We start from the raw sequence: 22,102 nt of genomic DNA, 5'->3' as shown, positions 1-22,102 counted from the left end.
ATGGAATTATATGTGTTTTTTATACTGTATACATCAGTTATGATGTTCTCATTTGTGCTCTTTTTTTACAACTTGTCCTCCCGACATTTGATTGTGTTTGTATTGTGAGTCAAGGATATTTCATCCATGAAAATGAACATTTCTGTACTGACACGCTACACTAAAGCACAAAAGCACACTGCAATATGTTATTTCAAATCCAGCCCATAATGGGTTGATGATTTTGGTTTGGTGGATGTTACATTAGTTTTTGCCCAGGAATTATAAAATTGTCTGATGTGTGATTTAGTTGTTCCCCCTCTAATCCCTTAATTTCTCTGCGCAATATACATTTAGTCAGTGTTTGATCAGTATCAGTCCTGCCTGTGCTGATGCCTCTGTTGCTTCTGTCCCTGCATCAGAAGCAAACTTAAGGGGTGATGGGGAAGGAGGTCCTCCCTTGTTCTATTTAAAGATGTAGTTGTGATCCTCTGGGTGCTTGAGGATACCTATGATTAATCACCGCACTGCATGGAACTCCAAATATGGCCTCGTCAGAAGGCCAACCCCATCACTGATAAGACTCTTCCCCGCTGATTTCTATATTGCCGTCCACCACCTCATTAACCCCCTCCCCTCCCTTCTCGCTAACCTAAGTCAGACACAAAAACATTCCTGTACTCGCCCCTCCATATTTGGGAGTGGGGCTTTGTTTAAAAAGGCAACTCATGGTGAAACCTCCAATAGGTCACCATTCTATCTCAAGGTAAGGCCAGAGGACACTGGCTTACAATTCAACTTCTGCACTGTGATGCTAAACCATTGGTCTCAACAGAATCCATTTATTTTCTTTCCTCAGGACCTTTTAACACCAGTCAGTCAGGGTTTATAAGGTAAGAGCATCAAAAAACTTGACATGTGTTTGATTTCATTTATGTTATCTATGTAAAATAGGAGAAGAAATATAATATGAGGGATATACAAATGATGCTTTGGTGGTGTAAATCCTTGACTGTAACTATTCTCACACAGACTAGGTGAAAAATGGGTGATGCTGCCATGGCAGAGTTTGGGCCAGCGGCCTCCTACCTACGGAAGTCAGACAGGGAGCGTCTGGAGGCCCAGACTCGTCCCTTCGACATGAAGAAGGAGTGCTTTGTTCCCGACTCTGACGAGGAGTATGTGAAGGCTTCCATCACCAGCCGAGAGGGCGACAGAGTCACTGCTCAGACTGCGAAAGGGAAGGTCAGTGCCGGCCCAGATGCCCCAGGATGGATGATTCAAGTCCCTGAAACACATAATGATCCCACGCTCTAGCCTGAAATACCTTAGAGAATTGACACTGTCTGTCTCTATTTTCAGACCGTCACAGTGAAGGACTGTGATGTCCACCCCCAGAACCCACCAAAGTTTGATAAAATTGAAGACATGGCCATGTTCACTTTCCTCCATGAGCCCGCTGTGCTGTTTAACCTCAAAGAGCGTTATGCAGCATGGATGATCTACGTGAGTTGAAACGTTTTAAAGATTAATGGACTATAACGTTAACTTCATCACACGCACACCCTTTCCTAACCCTCACTCTTACTCTCATAGACCTACTCTGGCCTGTTCTGTGTGACTGTCAACCCCTACAAGTGGCTGCCAGTCTACAACCAAGAGGTGGTTGTTGCCTACAGAGGAAAGAAGAGGAGTGAAGCTCCTCCTCACATCTTCTCCATCTCTGACAATGCCTACCAGTACATGCTCACTGGTAATGCACCTTCAGCATTACTTAACATAGGCTGCAAAAAAACTAAATAAAGTGGAAGAAAATGCTAAGGAATCCCAGATTTCTGAATTTATTCTGTCTTCTCTTTTTCAGACAGAGAAAATCAGTCAATTCTCATCACGTAAGTTGTGTTTTCCCGACTTTGTTGAACATTGTATCATATTGTGAGCACTTGAGAATAGATAATAGTTAAACTAAGTCAATGTATACTGAGGAAAATATGTGTCTGTAAACTGACAATTAAATGTGTGTCCTCAGGGGAGAATCTGGCGCTGGGAAAACTGTCAACACCAAGAGAGTCATCCAGTACTTTGCCAGCATTGCAGCTGCAGGTGGGAAGAAAGACACAGGCTCCGACAAAAAGGTCATTATACTTTTTTTTTTTACATGAATACCTAATTAAAGTTGCCTCATTTATGTTTTTGCTCTCATTAAATAGCTTCCATTACTTATTAAACTGTAGAAACCTTGTACGTTCTGCATTAACCTATTTATACAAGCAGTATATTAATTAACGTGTAGTTTCTGCGTTAATTGGGAGTAACATCTCAATTAAAGGCCCAGAGTGTAGGAATTAGTGACATCTAATGGTGAGACTGCAGACTGCTACAAAAAAAGGACTCCTCCACTCATCCCTTCTGTTTCTGAGCTTGTCAGGGAACATTGGTGGTCTTCACATGCCAGAAAGGATGTTAATCCTCTTGATGAACTCTCTCCACTCTTCTACCCTCTCTCATATCATCCTTCTCCTTTGCTTTGACTGGTTTATCCACACAAGCTGTTGTAGAAACATGGACAAGACGGTGGCCCCTGTAATGCAAGGCCCTTGTCTAAAATTCATACAAGGCTTATTCTAAAACTACAAATACTAAATAATTGTATACACTTATTATATACAAACAAAACTATATAAAAACATACAATTGGGTAGAATTTCTGACTAAAAAACCTCTAGAGGGCAAACATATATATATATATACATTACATATAGCACCTTTAATCTTGCATTTCATTATTTCATATACTGTGAATCATGAATATGAACAACTCTTACTCTCCTGTATTTTATTAGGGAACTCTGGAAGATCAAATCATCCAGGCTAATCCAGCTTTAGAGGCCTTTGGTAATGCCAAGACCATCAGAAATGACAACTCTTCCAGATTTGTAAGTTCCTGTCTACACTTTACTGAAACAACCCATTGTAAACATCATATAGTTTAACTTTCGTTTTGTCCTCAATTTTAGGGAAAATTTATCAGAATTCATTTTGCTGCCAGTGGGAAGTTGGCCTCGGCTGATATTGAGACATGTGAGTTGTGTAGCTGTTTATTTTTTTGTCTTCATAATGATCACCTGGCCTTTCAGCTACATGACGCATAATGTCTTTAACAGATCTGCTGGAAAAGTCCCGTGTCACCTTTCAGCTTAAGGCTGAGAGAGACTACCACATCTTCTATCAGATTCTGTCTCAGAAGAAACCTGAGCTGCTTGGTAAATGAAAATGACCGATCCCTGGAGCACAATTTTTGATCTTTACAAATTAGGATGCAACAGTTAACTTGACGTCCTCCGTATTTTGCCTTTCAGAGATGTTGCTCATCACCAACAATCCCTATGACTACAGCTTCATCTCCCAAGGAGAAACCACTGTAGCCTCCATTAATGATGCTGACGAGCTGATGGCCACTGATGTGAGTACAGAACAGGGGACACACAGAACATCTACTCTCAAGACAAGTACCTTAAAGTGACCTCATAGTGATTGGAGTTGTCTTCGCATCAGAAGTAGGGGGTTTGATCCCAGGCTCCTCTAGTTGTGCCTGGGAAAGACACTCCACTCCAAATTGCTCCTGGCGGCCATGCTGGCAGTGTGTGAATGTGTTTGAGTGACATATAGGAGAAAAAAGCACAGCATGTACATTTAACACCCACGTTATTAGGTACACCAATTCAACTGCCTGTTAAAAATTGCCATGGAAAGTCAAGAGTGACTTAAATATCCACTCGTTACAACCAAGGCAGGAAGAAGACCATCTCTGAACAAACACGACGTGTAGAACCTTGAAGCAGAAGACCACACCAGACAGATAATACCCACAAAAACAATGCTTTATAAATGACATTTGACCAAAAATAAATCAAAGTTCTGATGACGTGACCTGTTGGACTGTTGTTGCTGGCATTAAGAAACTTAACGTGACTGACAGCACTGTATGAAAGTGAATAAAGGGTTTTTAGCTGTAATAGCTGTTTTAATGACCCCTCCATGTCAATTTAGGACGCCTTTGATGTGCTGGGCTTCACTCAAGAAGAGAAGAATGGCATTTACAAGCTGACTGGTGCCATCATGCATCATGGAAACATGAAGTTCAAGAATAAGCAGCGTGAGGAGCAAGCCGAGGCCGACGGCACAGAAGGTCAGTGAAGTGCTGTGAATCCCAGAAAGATGATGAAGTGGTGTATACAGCATGTCAGGATTTAATGATTCAACATGTTTCCTCAGCTGTTGACAAAGCAGCCTATCTGATGGGCCTGAATTCTGCTGACCTCATCAAATGTCTCTGTCACCCAAGAGTCAAAGTAGGAAATGAGTGGGTCACCAAGGGACAGAATGTCCAGCAGGTAAGAGCACAGAACTAAATGTTGTGCAAGATGGCCGCTAAATTAGGACAGATTAAAAACAAAAACAAAAAAAACCCCACTTTTTTGTGTCTTCATTTTTAAGGTGTCCTACGCTATCGGTGCACTGTCTAAGGCAGTGTATGAGAAGATGTTTTTGTGGATGGTGGTGAGGATCAACCAATCCCTGGACACTAAGCAGCCACGCCAGTACTTCATTGGTGTGCTGGACATTGCTGGATTTGAAATCTTTGAAGTGAGTTCAAAATAACAATGATAACAATAATAATAATAACAACATAAGAATAATCTGTGTGAAGTTGTTTTATATAAGGACAAATGATCAAACCTCACACTGGGGACTATTTCATTACAGTTCAACACCTTTGAGCAGCTGTGCATCAACTTCACCAATGAAAAACTGCAACAGTTTTTCAACCACCACATGTTTGTGCTGGAGCAGGAAGAGTACAAGAAAGAGGGCATTGAATGGACTTTCATTGATTTTGGTATGGATTTGCAGGCCTGTATTGACCTCATTGAGAAGGTGAGAGAAGACGACATGAAAAACACAAGAATCAAATCATTTGTTTTCCAAATCTATCCAAACTTATTCATACTTTGTCTCTTCAGCCCATGGGTATCATGTCCATCCTTGAAGAGGAGTGCATGTTCCCCAAAGCCTCTGATGCCACCTTTAAAGCTAAGCTCTATGACAACCATCTGGGGAAATCTGCCAACTTCCAAAAGCCCAGAATTATCAAAGGGAAACCAGAGGCCCACTTTGCCCTGATGCACTATGCTGGAACTGTTGATTACAATATCAACAACTGGCTGGTGAAGAACAAAGACCCTCTGAATGAGACCGTTGTAGTACTCTACCAGAAGTCGAATCTTAAGCTGCTGTCGTTCCTCTTTGTAAATTACGCTGGAGCTGATTCAGGTAGGAATAAACTGAGAGTACTGTACACATCTACAACAAGAATTGTATTTGTAAGAACTGCATAATTGCATAATTTGTGCCTGCAATCAAATGAGATTTTTAATCATAATGGTGTTTTAGCTGAAGGCGGAAAAGGCAAGGGTAGCAAGAAGAAGGGCTCGTCCTTCCAAACAGTGTCTGCTTTGCACAGGGTGAGTAAACTTAACTAAATAGAATGGACAGTTAGTCAGAGATGTACTGTGCACCAATTTGTAAAACTTTTAATGGACTACACAGGAGAATCTAAACAAGCTGATGACCAACTTGAGGTCTACTCACCCTCACTTTGTGCGCTGCATCATCCCCAACGAGACCAAGACTCCTGGGGCCATGGAGAATCCCCTGGTGATGCACCAGCTGCGTTGTAACGGTGTGCTGGAGGGCATCAGGATCTGCAGGAAAGGTTTCCCCAACAGGATCCTCTATGGAGATTTCAAGCAGAGGTATTATCCCAACTAGGTCACATACTGTACTACATGATTCGAAACAAACTAAAAGATTTTGCTGCAAGATAATCTTTTTTATATATTGATCAAGATATCGCATCCTGAATCCAGCTGCCATCCCTGATGGTCAGTTCATTGACAGCAAGAAAGGTGCAGAGAAACTCCTTGGGTCTCTGGATATAGATCACAGTCAATACAAGTTTGGACACACCAAGGTAATCAATGAAAGAAAAAGCACATGCTGTGTGCTACATTGTCTAAACTATGCCCAGTGTTACACAGCAGGCAAATAAGCATGTATCAGGAAAATGTCCTACTTTGAAAACCATTACGGGCAACAACTGGTGAATATTTAAATGTTGATAAGTGCTTCTTCTAAAGGTGTTCTTCAAGGCTGGTCTTCTTGGGCAACTGGAGGAGATGAGGGATGACCGTTTGTCACTCATTATCACTGGAATCCAAGCTAGATCCAGAGGTCTGCTGGCAAGACTAGAATTCCAGAAGATCGTTGAAAGAAGGTCAGAGACATCAGACATTTATATGGCATAGTGATTTAGTTTTGCATTAAGTGTTAATGATAACCTGTTGCTCTTGCAACAGAGATGCCTTGCTGGTGATCCAGTGGAACATCCGTGCCTTCATGGGGGTCAAGAATTGGCCCTGGATGAAGCTGTTCTTCAAAATTAAACCTCTGCTGAGATCTGCAGAGGCAGAAAAGGAAATGGCCAACATGAAGGAAGAATTCCTGAAGCTGAAAGAGGCTTATGCAAAGTCTGAAGCCCGTAGGAAGGAACTAGAGGAGAAAATGGTTTCTCTTCTCCAAGAGAAGAACGATCTACAGCTTCAAGTCCAGGCTGTGAGTCTTTAGACAAGACCACATTTTTGTCATGTGTAATGCACCTCATTTTATTTCACTATAAACAGTATTTCATTTTTCAATTCAGGAGCAAGATAATCTGGCAGATGCAGAGGAAAGATGTGAAGGGCTAATCAAAAACAAAATTCAGATGGAGGCAAAAGCCAAAGAGCTAACAGAGAGGTTGGAGGATGAGGAGGAGATGAACTCAGAACTTACAGCAAAGAAGCGGAAGTTGGAGGATGAGTGTTCTGAGTTAAAGAAGGACATAGATGACTTAGAGCTTACTTTGGCCAAAGTGGAGAAGGAGAAGCACGCCACTGAGAACAAGGTATGACTAGTAATTGGCCATTTCTGTTTGTCTTAATATTCATATTCATAAGCATATGGCATGATTTAGCTTTCCTTTGATTTGAATTTTCCTTGATTTACAGGTAAAGAACCTGGTCGAGGAGATGGCAGCTCTAGATGAAATCATTGCCAAGCTAACCAAGGAAAAGAAAGCCTTACAGGAGGCTCACCAGCAAACACTGGATGACCTGCAGAGTGAAGAAGACAAAGTCAACACTCTGACCAAGGCCAAAGTCAAGCTGGAACAGCAAGTGGATGATGTACGTACTTAAATACACTTTATCTCCATATTTAATTGTGTTAAGAAAGGTAATTTTCTGTCTAAGGCACATTGAGGAAAATTATGACCCTCTCTATTGATATACTCCAGCTTGAGGGTTCTCTGGAACAAGAGAAGAAGGTGCGAATGGATCTTGAGAGAGCAAAGAGGAAGCTGGAGGGAGATCTAAAATTGACCCAGGAGAGCCTAATGGATGTGGAGAATGACAAACAACAACTTGAAGAGCACCTGAAAAAGTAATAAGTCCATATTTACACCTGTATGTCCCATGGTGCAGATATGCAATGACACTCATGCTGATATACAGTTGTCCTACATTTTGCTATTCCCCTTTCTTAACACAGGAAAGACTTTGAACTCAATCAGTTGAATAACAGAATAGAGGATGAGCAGGCCATTTCCATTCAGCTTCAAAAGAAACTGAAAGAACTTCAGGTAATGAAGAACTCACATTTAAGGGTTCAAGATTGATAAAAAGTCAATAGTAAGAGTGACTTATGAATAATTTTGGCTCAACAGGCCCGCATAGAAGAGCTGGAGGAAGAGCTTGAGGCAGAGCGAGCTGCAAGAGCCAAGGTGGAGAAGCAGAGAGCAGACCTGGCCAGAGAGCTGGAGGAGATCAGTGAGAGGCTGGAGGAGGCTGGAGGAGCAACCTCTGCCCAGATTGAGATGAACAAGAAGAGGGAGGCCGAGTTCCAGAAACTGCGCAGAGACCTTGAAGAGGCCACTCTGCAGCATGAAGCCACTGCTGCAACACTCAGGAAGAAACAAGCTGACAGTGTGTCTGACCTGGGAGAGCAGATAGACAACCTGCAGAGAGTCAAGCAGAAACTGGAGAAGGAAAAGAGTGAGCTCAGACTGGAGCTGGATGACGTTGTCTCCAATATGGAACATATTGTGAAGACAAAGGTGAGCCGAAGTGACAAATAATTTTGTGTAAATGTTGACATTGTAGAGATGTAAAGTGTACAAAAAAAGTATTTGTTTTGATATGATTGATTTGATTTTAGACAACTCTAGAGAAGTCATGCAGGACCATGGAGGATCAGATGAATGAATACAAGACCAAGTTTGAAGAAGCTCAGCGCTACATCAATGATTTCAATATGCAGAAAGCAAAACTTCAAACGGAGAACGGTAGGTTTTTATCCATTTGATAGTTGACAATTTCCATGTCTAGAAGCTGCTTCAAAATCTTAAACTGGGCAATAACATTCTGTTTTTCCCAAATATTAGGTGAATTCTTAAGGCAACTGGAGGAGAAGGATTCCCTAGTGTCTCAACTGACACGAGGAAAAATGTCCTACACTCAACAGGTTGAAGACTTAAAAAGACAACTGGAAGAAGAGACCAAGGTAAAATGAGTACCGCACCAACAGTAATCTTTATCCAATGCACGTTAGGGCAATACTCATATGAATGTGTTTCATCAGGCAAAGAGTGCACTGGCCCATGCAGTGCAGTCTGCTCGCCATGACTGCGACCTTCTCAGAGAGCAGTATGAGGAGGAGCAGGAGGCCAAGGGTGAACTGCAGCGCAGCATGTCCAAGGCCAACTCTGAGGTGGCTCAGTGGAGAACAAAGTATGAAACTGATGCCATCCAGAGGACCGAGGAGCTGGAGGAGGCCAAGTAAGACAGTTTGAGATCCAGATTCATGATTTAACCAGTAATTCTAACAAAGATATTTTACTTCGTCTAGCAGGTCAGCTTTTTGTTTGTGTTATGTTCCATCTAAAATATAAGACGAACAAAAAGTTTGTCTGTTAGATGACTGAGCAGCCAGTCCTAGTGGTTCTTACAATGACGATGAGTTACAATGAGTTTAGTTGTCCAACGGCCACAGCTGCAGGAACATTAAACCGTGTGAATGATGGATTTCTTAAGGAAGAAGCTGGCTCAGCGTCTGCAGGATGCTGAGGAAGCTGTTGAAGCAGTGAATGCTAAATGTTCCTCTCTGGAGAAGACCAAACACCGACTGCAGAATGAGATTGAAGATCTCATGGTGGATGTGGAGAGGTCTAATGCGGCTGCTGCAGCTCTGGACAAGAAGCAAAGGAACTTTGACAAGGTAAAGTACTACAAAAAAAAAATGTGTGTCCTAAAGGATTTAGTTAATGGTGCACTGTCTCAACCACTGGATTGGCCAACATTCAACCTGCCACTTTCTAGTGGATGCGCAACATTTAAGCCCATTTTGAAGCTGCCCAGTACAACTTCAGAATTCTTCTAGGGACCTTGACTGAAAGACTAAGGGTTGAGGTTAATTTCTCAAAGACTGTAGCAAGATTACAAATGGAATGGAAAAGATGCATGTGGTAGCTTTACCAACGGAGACTGGCTATGATGGTCAATTTCCGTCCATTTATCATGTCCACATACCAATGGTCTTTCTATTAATTTTAGGTGCTGTCTGAGTGGAAGCAGAAGTATGAGGAGTCTCAGTGTGAGCTGGAGAGTTCTCAAAAGGAGGCCAGGGCTCTGAGCACTGAGCTCTTCAAACTGAAGAACTCCTATGAAGAAGCTCTGGATCATCTGGAGACCATGAAGAGAGAGAACAAAAACTTACAGGGTAAGATCTTCTACCAGTTTGTGTTGAGGTTTGCAAAGTTAATTGAGATGCTATCTTAATCACCCTGCTTGGAACATTACAGAGGAGATAGCTGACCTCACCGAGCAACTTGGTGAGGGCGGTAAGAGCATCCATGAGCTGGAGAAAATGCGCAAACAACTAGAACAGGAGAAGAATGAGATCCATTCTGCTCTTGAAGAAGCTGAGGTACAGGACTTCTTCGCTGAGTTATATATTTTTATTTAGTAAATCTGTATGCTGTTGTGTAAAACGATACCCTCCTGTCCCCACCAGGCCTCCCTGGAGCATGAAGAGGGAAAGATTCTCAGAGCCCAGTTGGAGTTCAATCAAATTAAAGCCGACATTGAGCGCAAACTGTCTGAGAAAGACGAGGAGATGGAACAGAGCAAGAGGAACCTGCAGAGGACCATCGACACCCTGCAGAGCTCTCTCGAGGCCGAGTGTCGCAGCAGGAACGAGGCCCTGCGTATCAAGAAGAAGATGGAGGGAGACCTCAATGAGATGGAGATCCAGCTCAGCCAGGCCAACAGGCAGGCAGCTGAGGCCCAGAAACAACTTAAATCTGTTCATGCACATTTGAAGGTAAGTCAAAGGATGAGATTAACCTTTCATTTTTGCTGCCATGTTTCATGTTGTGTTTTTATAACCACGTGTGTTGAAAACCTTACAGGATGCTCAGCTCCAGCTTGATGACTCTATGCGAGCCAATGAAGACATGAAGGAAAACATGGCCATTATTGAGAGACGCAACAACCTGCTCCAGGCTGAACTGGAGGAACTGAGGGCTGCTCTGGAGCAAACCGAGAGAAGTCGAAAACTTGCTGAGCAAGAGCTGCTGGATGTTAGTGAGAGGGTGCAGCTACTGCACTCACAGGTGAGACCTAATCACGTGTTGCAAGAAACAGTATTACTATTTCTGAAGTGTGGTTATGCACCTTTTCTCATGTTTGTGCTTGTATCTATGAACACATGTAGAACACTGGTCTGATAAACCAAAAGAAGAAGCTGGAGGCTGATGCTTGCCAGCTTCAGACAGAGGTAGAAGACGCTGTGCAGGAGTGCAGGAACGCTGAAGAGAAGGCCAAGAAGGCCATCACTGATGCTGCCATGATGGCAGAGGAGCTGAAGAAAGAGCAGGACACCAGCGCTCACCTGGAGCGTATGAAGAAGAACATGGAGCAAACCATCAAAGACCTGCAGCACCGTCTGGACGAAGCTGAGCAGATCGCCCTAAAGGGAGGCAAGAAGCAGGTGCAGAAGCTGGAGGCCAGGGTAAGAGAAAAACAACAGTTTACAGTTCACACATTTTCTTAAACCTGGAAAAGATTAGTGTTTGCCCTTAAATCTGTCATTATGATATTAAAAGTGACTACACAGGGTAATAGAAAATAGAAAAAAAACGATCCCCTTGCTTTCACCGTTATTCTTATGCACAGAAGGATGTGATTTTCACAGAAAAACTGTGAATTAATTTATAATTTATTGATTTATTTAAAGAATGTATTTCCTTATTTGTATCAAAAACACTGCAAAAAATAACAGGAACCCAATATCTACACACAGGTGTGTTAATTATGACACCAGCTGTGTGGAAAAGTACCTACCACTATCTCGATGTTCCAGACAAAAAAAAATAAGAAAAGAAAAAACAGGAACTACTCGAGACACACAAATGTTTTCTGTCGTCGGTCTCTGCTGGACCAACGTTAATACTGTATTTACAAAGCTGCATTAACTCATTGTAGGCACCAGAGCACAAATTTTATTAGAAACACAATATTATGACCATAGAAAACATGTACATAACCAGTACACTGTAAATATTAAGCTCATATTGTATTTATTCTGGTTACTTAATGCATATACTAAGTAGTGTATAATACTCTTATAATGGCAATAGTTTCTATGTTGTATATTTGTAGATATGAAAATACACATTTACTATTTGTTACCTTTTCTTTGCTGCTGAGACGTCGTACATTCACCCCGCTGCTGGACACATAAAGGATTATCTTATCTTTATTTTATTTTGTTTTATTTTATTTTAACAATAAGCAGACTATAACATACAGTTGAAACTATTGATAAGTTGTATTTAGAGGCCGAAGATTTGTCCTGAAAATATTCTCCAAATACATTACTGGCTGTTTCTTCACTGTACTTGCGTTCTCCCGCAAGTATACAGTATAATTATGTTTCTGGCTGCAAACAGTGCTATTATATTCATCATTCAGTTTGCCTTTTGAATCAGGTCTCCACCAAATCTTGTGAAAAATGTTTGTCTTTATTTTCTTACTAACCTGTTTGATGTATTATTTGCAGGTACTATAATGTACTTTATTAAACCATTAAACTCCAAATTTTCAAGGGATTTGTCACTATTCATAGATGCATAATCAACATACATCGATTAATGCATGAATCTTCTCATGTTACAGGTGAGGGAGCTGGAGGCTGAGGTGGAGTCAGAGCAGAAGAAGAGCAGCGAAGCTGTGAAGGGAATCCGTAAATATGAAAGACGTATTAAGGAGCTCACGTACCAGGTCAGTTCTACGTTTCGTTACCACAACTGCACACAGTACAATGAGATCATGTTACATAACATCAGCATTACACCCCAACCACCTACTCTGAATGCTCCCAAGTGAACATGTGAGTGTCTTTCCTATTCCCTTGGTCACAGACCGAGGAAGACCGCAAGAATGTTGCACGTCTGCAGGATCTGGTCGACAAACTGCAGTTGAAAGTCAAAGCCTACAAGAGATCGGCTGAGGAAGCTGTAAGTGTAAAGTGTTCTTCTGTGTGAACTTTTGAATAGTGTGTTCCATTTTCTCGAAGCTAAAATAATGTTTGAAGGAAAGAGACAAGAGCCCAGTCTTTGGTAGTTGTGTAGTAGTAGTAATACTGTGTAATCTTGTGTTTTTGTTCAATCTCGCAGGAGGAGCAGGCCAACACTCACCTGACCAAGTTCCGTAAACTGCAGCACGAGCTGGACGAGGCGGAGGAACGAGCCGACATCGCCGAGTCTCAGGTCAACAAGATGCGCGCCAAGAGCCGCGATGTGGGCGCGAAGGTGAGAAGCTCCTCTAAACATACTCCTTTAACTTCAGAGTCATCCATTTCAAGTCACACTAGTCTGGGTACAGATAATTTTTAGTTTAATATATAATATATAAAATCTTCATTTGTATTAGCTCCCACGTACAAAATTGCATTTTTACGAATATAACTGTTTTGTAAAAACAAATCTTTAGTTTTAACTGTTACAATTAGAGAAAAGAAGAAAGAAAAGACACACAAAGAAAAGGCTGGAGATTTAATGAAGAAAAGCTTAGAATTTTTTATGTGCTATATTATGTGATTTCTCCAAATACAGTCCATGCTACAGATTTTTTACATTCAACACAGGTTTTACTGCAGGGGTTAATTTGTCACAATAGTTCCACATAATTTCAAAGTAAAGATGTTTGTTTTAATACAAACAAAATAGTTCACAAAAAAATCCTCAAACACCAAAATGGCCAAGAGTTTGAGACCTATGATTGCTTTTGAAGCCAAAAACTACAGCACCCTGAATCTTTCATGTTTCTAAATGTAGCGTCACACCTTTTTGTAACACTTATTATGTTAGTCTTCTGTCTCTAATAATCCCGTCTCCTTGTCCACTCTCTTGTCGTTCTTCACAGAAAGGACTCGATGAGGAGTGAAACACACAGACCACCAACGACTGGAGCTTTTGGAAAACTCCTGCGCTGTAGTTCCCATTTTGTTCCCAAAGTAACTGTAGAATAAAGCAAAGTGCAATTCAGTTGTGCAGAGTCTTCATTTGTTTCAGTCAAGAAAAAAGCTGTGCCCAATTTAACAAAAAAAGAGTCAAAAGGCTGACATTGTCATTGTCAGTATAGTCTTAATTTTCCTACTGGCACTAAGACAATTTTGTAGTTTTATGAACATTTTCTCAAGCAACTAAAAATAATTAATGTCATTACTGTTTAGAAATTCACTGGTACAAAAGTAATGTGTAAGTGAAGTGTCTTTTAAGCTGTGTTTATAATTCATTAGTGCCTGTTCCTGCAAGGCATTCGACTGAGGCCTCCCTTGAGAAAAAAATGTCATAGTTTAGTTCAGGGGGGTCAAACTCAAATGACCTGGGGGCCAATGAGCATCTAGACTGGTCAAGCGGGGGCCAACATATAGGAAAAAAAGTGGAAAAAACAACTATTTAGTAGCTGATGGGCAATATAAGATATTCATTATGATATTAGACAGAATTGAAAAGTAAAAGTGCTTGTTTTGATATAAAATGATTCACAATAAAAACATATTTATGATGCACAAAAACGGAGAATTAAATTGAAAATTTAGCAAACAATGACGAGGATAATTGTGATTAAAACAGCTTAAATGTAGTTTTAAGTTTAGTGTAATACATTTAATAAAGCAATGATTACGAATGTCTTATTACTATTATAAAATATTGCCGGCAAATACATTTAGTCTTATATTCTGTCTCTATTCCATTACCTCGCACAGTGGTGGGTGGGCCGGGGAGGCGCATGTAATCGATTGGAGGGCCACATGTGGCCCCCGGGCCACCAGTTTGACACATGTGGTTTAAATTGTCGTCCAAAATCACTCAAAAAAGGTCATAGTTTAGTATGTCATCCAAAATTTGACAAAAAAGTCATAGGTTAGTATGTCATCCAAAATTTGATAAAAAAAGGTCATAGTTTAGTATAACGTCCAAATTCACTCAAAAAAGTCATAGTATAGTATGTCGTCTAAAATCACTCAAAAACGTCATAGTATAGTATGTCATCCAAATTTGACAAAAAAGTCATAGGTTAGTATGTCGTCCAAAATTTGATAAAAAGATGTCATAGTTTAGGGTGTCAAACTCAAATAACCTGGGGGCCAATGAGCATCTAGACTGGTCAATTGTGATTAAAACAGCTTAAATGTCATTTCAAATTGAGTGTAATACATTTAATAAAGCAATGATTACAACCGAATGTCTTATTACTATTATAAAAATATTGCCGTAAAAATAATAAATGTAAAAATACATTTAGTCTTATATTCTGTCTCTATTCCATTACCTCGCACAGTGGTGGGCGGGCCGGGGGGCCGCATGTAATCGATTGGAGGCCACCAGTTTGACACGTGTGGTTAAATTGTCATCTAAAATCACCCAAAAAAGTCATAGTATAGTATTTCATCTAAAATCACTCAAAAAAGTCATAGGTTAGTATGTCATCCAAAATTTGACAAAAAAGTCATAGGTTAGTATGTCGTCCAAAATATCTCAAAAAAGTCATAGGTTAGTATGTTTTCCAAAGTTTGATAAAAAAAGTCCTAGTTTAGTATAACGTCCAAAATCACTCAAAAAAGTCATAGTATAGTATGTCGTCCAAAATCACACCGGCCTAGGTGGGATGAAGGAGCCAGGCACGCCACACTTCCATGTATCTTTAAAAATAGTCTTTGTTTTACCAGCTTGTGCATTTGAAAATGTATTGTAGTTTGAAGATGCTTATGAATCTATTTCTCAATTGTTTGTTGTGGTTTGTTGTGCACCGTAATTTGATAGCGCTCGCTGTCAGTGTCAGCAGCGTCACAGGATGACCTCATTTTATATTTCCAGATTTTGGCTTGTTTGCACTGAGTATGTTTATTTAATTTCAACTATGTAGCCATAATGGTCTCCAGTTTTATAAAGTTTATGTTGAGAATGTATCTTGCTGCGGGGAATGTTATTGATTTGTTTACATCCTTGTCATCGTTAATTAAAGAATTGCAGTTGTTTAACACTTTCAATTCATTGTACTGTCCAGCTTTTTTTCTGCTTTTTTTACGCGATTATTTATTTTCTCAGCAATGATGGCTGAGGTGAAGGCCCAGCTGTAGTGCTCACGGTTCGCCACTGTAGTATAGTATGTCTTCCAAAATCACCCAAAAAAGTCATAGGTTAGTATGTCGTCCAAAATCACTCAAAAAGTCATAGGTTAGTAAGTCGTCCAAAATTTGATAAAAAAGTCATAGTATAGTATGTCGTCCAAAATCACTCAAAAAAATCATAGTATAGTAAGTCGTCCAAAATCACTCAAAAAATCACAGTATAGTGTGTCGTCCAAAATTTGAAAAAAAAAGTCATAGTACAGTATGTAGCCCAAAATTTGACAAAAAAGTCATAGTATAGTATGTCGTCTAAAATCACTCAAAAAAGTCATAGTATAGAATGTAGTCTAAAATCACTCAAAAAAGGCATAGTATAGTTTGTCGTCTAAAATAACTCAAAAAATCACAGTATAGTGTGTTGTCCAAAATTTGACAAAAAAGTCATAGTACAGTATGTAGCCCAAAGTTTGACAAAAAAGTCATAGTATAGTATGTCGTCTAAAATCACTCAAAAAAGTCATAGATGTCATAGTTTAGGGTGTCAAACTCAAATAACCTGGGGGCCAATGAGCATCTAGACTGGTCAATTGTGATTAAAACAGCTTAAATGTCATTTCAAATTGAGTGTAATACATTTAATAAAGCAATGATTACAACCGAATGTCTTATTACTATTATAAAAATATTGCCGTAAAAATAATAAATGTAAAAATACATTTAGTCTTATATTCTGTCTCTATTCCATTACCTCGCACAGTGGTGGGCGGGCCGGGGGGCCGCATGTAATCGATTGGAGGCCACCAGTTTGACACGTGTGGTTAAATTGTCATCTAAAATCACCCAAAAAAGTCATAGTATAGTATTTCATCTAAAATCACTCAAAAAAGTCATAGGTTAGTATGTCATCCAAAATTTGACAAAAAAGTCATAGGTTAGTATGTCGTCCAAAATATCTCAAAAAAGTCATAGGTTAGTATGTTTTCCAAAGTTTGATAAAAAAAGTCCTAGTTTAGTATAACGTCCAAAATCACTCAAAAAAGTCATAGTATACTATGTCGTCCAAAATCACACCGGCCTAGGTGGGATGAAGGAGCCAGGCACGCCACACTTCCATGTATCTTTAAAAATAGTCTTTGTTTTACCAGCTTGTGCATTTGAAAATGTATTGTAGTTTGAAGATGCTTATGAATCTATTTCTCAATTGTTTGTTGTGGTTTGTTGTGCACCGTAATTTGATAGCGCTCGCTGTCAGTGTCAGCAGCGTCACAGGATGACCTCATTTTATATTTCCAGATTTTGGCTTGTTTGCACTGAGTATGTTTATTTAATTTCAACTATGTAGCCATAATGGTCTCCAGTTTTATAAAGTTTATGTTGAGAATGTATCTTGCTGCGGGGAATGTTATTGATTTGTTTACATCCTTGTCATCGTTAATTAAAGAATTGCAGTTGTTTAACACTTTCAATTCATTGTACTGTCCAGCTTTTTTTCTGCTTTTTTTACGCGATTATTTATTTTCTCAGCAATGATGGCTGAGGTGAAGGCCCAGCTGTAGTGCTCACGGTTCGCCACTGTAGTATAGTATGTCTTGCAAAATCACCCAAAAAAGTCATAGGTTAGTATGTCGTCCAAAATCACTCAAAAAGTCATAGGTTAGTAAGTCGTCCAAAATTTGATAAAAAAGTCATAGTATAGTATGTCGTCCAAAATCACTCAAAAAAATCATAGTATAGTAAGTCGTCCAAAATCACTCAAAAAATCACAGTATAGTGTGTCGTCCAAAATTTGAAAAAAAAAGTCATAGTACAGTATGTAGCCCAAAATTTGACAAAAAAGTCATAGTATAGTATGTCGTCTAAAATCACTCAAAAAAGTCATAGTATAGAATGTAGTCTAAAATCACTCAAAAAAGGCATAGTATAGTTTGTCGTCTAAAATAACTCAAAAAATCACAGTATAGTGTGTTGTCCAAAATTTGACAAAAAAGTCATAGTACAGTATGTAGCCCAAAGTTTGACAAAAAGTCATAGTATAGTATGTCGTCTAAAATCACTCAAAAAAGTCATAGTATAGAATGTAGTCTAAAATCACTCAAAAAAGTCATAGTATAGTTTGTCGTCTAAAATAACTCAAAAAAGTGCTAGCATAGTATGTCATCCAAAATGTGACAAAAAGTCATAGGTTAGTATGTGATCCAAAATGTGACAAAAAAGTCATAGGTTAGTATGTGATCCAAAATTTGACAAAAGAGTCATAGTATAGTATGTTGTCTAAAATGTAACAACAAAGTCATAGTATAGTATGTCGTCTAAAATCACTAAAAAAGTCATAGCATAGTATGTCGTCTAAAATCACTAAAAAAGTCATAGTATAGTATGTCGTCTAAAATAACTCAAAAAAGTGCTAGTATAGTATGTCATCCACAATGTGACAAAAAAGTCATAGGTTTGTACGTGATCCAAAATTTGACACAAAAGTCATCGTATAGTATGTCGTCTAAAATCACTCAAAAAAGTCATAGTATAGTATGTCGTCCAAAATCACTCAAAAATGTCAAAGGTTAGTAGGTCGTCCAAAATCACCCAAAAAAGTCATAGTACTATGTCGTCCGAAATCACTCAAAAAAGTCATAGTATAGTATGTCGTCCAAAATTTGACAAAAAAAAAAACATAGTATAGTATGTCGACCAAAATATCTAAAAAAAGTCATAGGTTAGTATGTCGTCCAAAATATCGCAAAAAAAGTCATAGTATGTCGTCCAAAATTTGACAAAAAAGTCATAGGTTAGTATGTCGTCCAAATTTCACAAAAAAAGGCATAGTATAGTATGTCGTCCAAAGTCACTCAAAAATGTCATAGGTTAGTATGTCGTCCAAAATATGACAAAAAAGTTATAGGTTAGTATGTCGTCCAAATATTGACAAAAAAGTCATAGGTTAGTATTTCGTCCAAAATCACCCAAAAAAGTCATAGTAATATGTCGTCTGAAATCACTCAAAAATGTCATAGTATAGTATGTCGTCCAAAATTTGACAAAAAAAAGACATAGTATAGTATGTCGTCCAAAATATCTCAAAAAAGTCATAGTATAGTATGTCGTCCAAAATATCTCAAAAAAGTCATAGGTTAGTATGTCGCCCAAAATGACACTAAAAAGTCATAGTATGTCGTCCAAAAAGACACTAAAAAGTCATAGTTTAGCATGTCGTCCAAAAAGACACTAAAATTTATTGGCTTCAACAAACTATTTGAATAATAAAAACGTCCATGTCCAGAGCTGTGAAGATGACAATAAATGTTTGTTTCAACATGCTGTATTTATCAATATTTTTCAATATTTCATTTAGAAAAATAAATGGAAAGCATAACATCCACTGTAACTTTAAGCAATGTTTCCCTATGTGTCAGTTTCTGCTCAAGTGTTCTTGAATTATTATTATACAGTTAAACTGGACAATGTCAACAAATATTTAAATCAGAGACTTACCTCGTTCACCTGCACCAGAACAAGGAGGGAGTGATTCGCACCCTCTCACACCGTCAGAAGAAGCAAAGTGAAGGTTGTATGTATCTCAGCTTGACATGTGTGCAGGACCCAACACTGACTTTGATCTCACATGGTGTGTCCTTCAAAAGTTTGATCTGTAGGCAGATTATAAGTGACTATGATAGTTTTTGCATTTGAAAAGTGACATATTAGCTCTTAGCTGCCATATATCGGCCTCACCTTTGGGGTATGTCTGCATGGCTGTGACTCAAAGAAAAGGAGATGAAAGTCAGGGAGGGGGGCAACGCACGGCACAGACGGAGGTTTCCACAGGGATTGAGACAGCTGAGAATGAGAATGAGTCCAACAATGTGAAAGCAAATTCTGATCAACCTAGAAACTGTCCAATGGAACATTGCTCAGCACCAAGGAAACAAAAGTTACACATGGGTGAATAGCTGAATATAAAAATACCTTTTCAGCAACAACCGCCTGTAAAATGCTTTCTACTAATGTTCTGTTAACAGACAGACAAAATGAGGCTAATGAGCAAATACTTTATTTCAAAGTAGAGCTGAAACATTACTGGATTAACTTTAACAACTGAATCATTTTGGTTTGTGGACAAAACAAGACATTTGAGAACATCATCATTTCCAGGTTTGACAAACACTGATCGACATTTTTTTAACATTTTCTGACAATTTATTGACCAAACAATTACTCGATGAATCGTGAAAATAATCAACAGATTAATCGATGATGAAAATAACCATTAGTTGGAGTTCTATTTCAAAGACAGAATAAAACCTAAAAAAGGGCATTTATGCATGTATTTCAGTGTCATGCACCTGTTCCTCCTTCATCCATCATGACATCACGCTGTCCTGCTATAACGGTGTCCTCGGAGTCTGCCCTTCTCAATCAGAGAGAAAAAATCCAGCCAAGAATTTCACAGGGTTATCTTTGTCCTCAAGGCCAAAGGAAAGGGAATAATGCCATGAGGACACCATGAGACAAAGGGTGTAGACCTAGCTGGGCAGAACAGTGGTGGGTGAACTTAGCTTTCACTTGACAACAGCTGCGGCACCTACTCGTACCCACCGTCCCTTGCCACAACTGACCTTTGCTGACCTTGATCGTTTCTGAATGATTTTAGGATTAACAGTCAAACATTGTTCTCAAGGTGTTGATGAGTCTGTAAGTAACACAGTCGTATTAAATCCTTACTCTGCGGGGGGATTTAATGCAGACGCAGTGAATCGTCTCTACGTTTGAATAATCATTAGCAGTAAGAGGGACTCTAATGGGTGAAATAAGAAAACACACTTTAGTAACAAATACTGATGCTATGAAACTGCATTTATCAGATTTAACTTCAAGAAAACAGTGGCTAATGAAGTACTTGTGACATATAATACATTATTTTTCTCATATGAATAAAACAGGGAAGTCATTTGATACGGAGCCTGTCCCTGATCCCCACCTCTTGCCCTCCCCTTTCTCTGTAACATGTATTGTCCTCGCCTTGTTTGTCACAAGGTGAGAGCAGCAAATAGCCAGCAGTACATCTTTCCCCAATTAGGAGAATGCTTTTTTAATGTGCAACCTTTCTCCAAATGAAATTCGCTCCATATTTGGTGGATTAGAAACCTTTATTAGCAGAGGGAGGGCTGCACTCAGACACAGGGCCGGACACTTCTCTTGATTGAAGGTTGAGAGTCAAAGGTAAGCAAAAACATTTATGTATATGTAGTAATGGATGGAAATCTCCACTTTGTTTTTTCGTTTGTTTTTGGTGTAAGTAAGTTTAGTATTTAGAGATTTTATTTTGTTGGTGGTAACACATGGTGTTGTGTAAATAATGTTATGATTTGTTGTTTGGTTTGAATAGTGAGACCCTAACTGACATCATTCTTCTCCGTAGTCCAACCCACCCAAGGTAAATGCCACTTTTCATTCCATTTGAACGGACTCTAATCATGATTAAAGGCCCCTTATTTTAAGTTGTGTTTTTTCCCTCAAATGATTGTTGTTGATTACTGAAATGGAATTGAATTACTGACTCTTACTGGCCAAGGTAATATTCATACTGAAATGATTTTACATGGTTTTTCAAATAAACTTTGTCTAGTTGCTATACTATTACTTGAATAATAGATCACTGTACATATTATTTTTGGATTTAGGCAGATATGTATCTCTGATATCACATTCTGAAAACCACCGACATATAATTCTACCTTACAATAGTTCCATGTATGATACACTTAGAGCTAATCTCCATACAATACTGTAATTCTGTGTGTACTATTCAGCTTTATGTCCATGATAGTTACAGTATATCTCCGTATGTACTTATTTTGACAGGTTGAAACATGGGGGATGCTGCCATGGCAGAATTTGGGCTTGCTGCCTCTTTTCTCAGGAAGTCCGATAAAGAGCGTCTGGAAGCCCAGACTCGTATATTTGACATGAAGAAGGAGTGTTTTGTTCCTGACACTGAAAAAGAGTATGTCAAAGCTACCATCACCAGCAGAGACGGCGACAAAGTCACCGCTAACACTGAATTTGGAAAGGTAAATTAAGTTTAGATAGACGAAAACCCGAAGGATTGGCAATTGGTTACTGTTTTTTTTCACTGTGACAGAACATTTCTTATTTTCTTTTGTAGACTGTGACAGTGAAGGAGTGTGATGTCCATCCTCAGAACCCGCCAAAGTTTGATAAAATTGAAGACATGGCCATGTTCACTTTCCTCCATGAGCCCGCTGTGCTGTTTAACCTCAAAGAGCGTTACGCAGCATGGATGATCTATGTAAGATACAGGCTTAATCTG

The 22,102-nt window shown here is 39.2% G+C and overlaps 2 protein-coding genes and 1 long non-coding RNA gene across 3 annotated transcripts in view; 2 read left to right on the top strand and 1 right to left on the bottom strand.

Annotated features, from left to right (window-relative positions):
* Window positions 1-727: 727 nt before the first annotated feature.
* LOC131465414 (myosin-7-like) lies at window positions 728-13,684 on the top strand. Its single transcript, XM_058638084.1, has 38 exons — window positions 728-872; window positions 1,012-1,224; window positions 1,342-1,485; window positions 1,576-1,732; window positions 1,844-1,871; window positions 2,009-2,114; window positions 2,823-2,915; window positions 2,997-3,060; window positions 3,144-3,242; window positions 3,339-3,442; window positions 4,030-4,168; window positions 4,255-4,373; window positions 4,477-4,626; window positions 4,747-4,917; window positions 5,004-5,313; window positions 5,434-5,504; window positions 5,590-5,795; window positions 5,890-6,013; window positions 6,180-6,316; window positions 6,399-6,654; window positions 6,743-6,985; window positions 7,089-7,265; window positions 7,376-7,521; window positions 7,630-7,720; window positions 7,805-8,194; window positions 8,296-8,422; window positions 8,522-8,640; window positions 8,719-8,915; window positions 9,171-9,354; window positions 9,690-9,855; window positions 9,938-10,062; window positions 10,150-10,458; window positions 10,547-10,750; window positions 10,852-11,148; window positions 12,315-12,419; window positions 12,560-12,655; window positions 12,815-12,949; window positions 13,563-13,684. Exons 2-38 carry the CDS (start codon window positions 1,024-1,026, stop codon window positions 13,581-13,583), a joined length of 5,811 nt encoding a protein of 1,936 aa, XP_058494067.1. The 5' UTR covers window positions 728-872; window positions 1,012-1,023; the 3' UTR covers window positions 13,584-13,684.
* LOC131465428 (uncharacterized) overlaps window positions 13,230-22,102 on the bottom strand; it is a 23,130-nt gene continuing 14,257 nt past the window's right edge. The window contains exons 4-6 of the long non-coding RNA XR_009241312.1: window positions 19,504-19,608; window positions 19,264-19,418; window positions 13,230-13,657 (exon numbers count right to left, since the gene is read on the bottom strand). This is a non-coding gene — a long non-coding RNA (uncharacterized LOC131465428). The remainder of the gene's footprint in view (window positions 13,658-19,263; window positions 19,419-19,503; window positions 19,609-22,102) is intronic.
* Window positions 19,745-22,102, top strand: part of LOC131465403 (myosin-7) — a 12,659-nt gene continuing 10,301 nt past the window's right edge. Inside the window, exons 1-4 of the mRNA XM_058638045.1 lie at window positions 19,745-20,991; window positions 21,158-21,205; window positions 21,634-21,842; window positions 21,938-22,081. Of these exons, the coding sequence (XP_058494028.1) occupies window positions 21,642-21,842; window positions 21,938-22,081 (345 nt within the window). The 5' untranslated portion in view covers window positions 19,745-20,991; window positions 21,158-21,205; window positions 21,634-21,641. The remainder of the gene's footprint in view (window positions 20,992-21,157; window positions 21,206-21,633; window positions 21,843-21,937; window positions 22,082-22,102) is intronic.

The sequence above is a fragment of the Solea solea genome, chromosome 1 (genome assembly GCF_958295425.1).
Source record: "Solea solea chromosome 1, fSolSol10.1, whole genome shotgun sequence".
In the NCBI taxonomy this organism is placed as follows: domain Eukaryota; kingdom Metazoa; phylum Chordata; class Actinopteri; order Pleuronectiformes; family Soleidae; genus Solea; species Solea solea.
This window is presented reverse-complemented; position numbering and strand designations above follow the sequence as displayed.

Bases quoted from the DNA above. Each gene is read 5' to 3' on its own strand.
- LOC131465414 (XM_058638084.1), top strand. From the start codon at position 1,024: ATGGGTGATGCTGCCATGGCAGAGTTTGGGCCAGCGGCCTCCTACCTA. The intron at 1,225-1,341 runs GTCAGTGCCGGC...CTCTATTTTCAG, and splicing joins CTCAGACTGCGAAAGGGAAG to ACCGTCACAGTGAAGGACTG. The intron at 9,355-9,689 runs GTAAAGTACTAC...TATTAATTTTAG, and splicing joins AGCAAAGGAACTTTGACAAG to GTGCTGTCTGAGTGGAAGCA.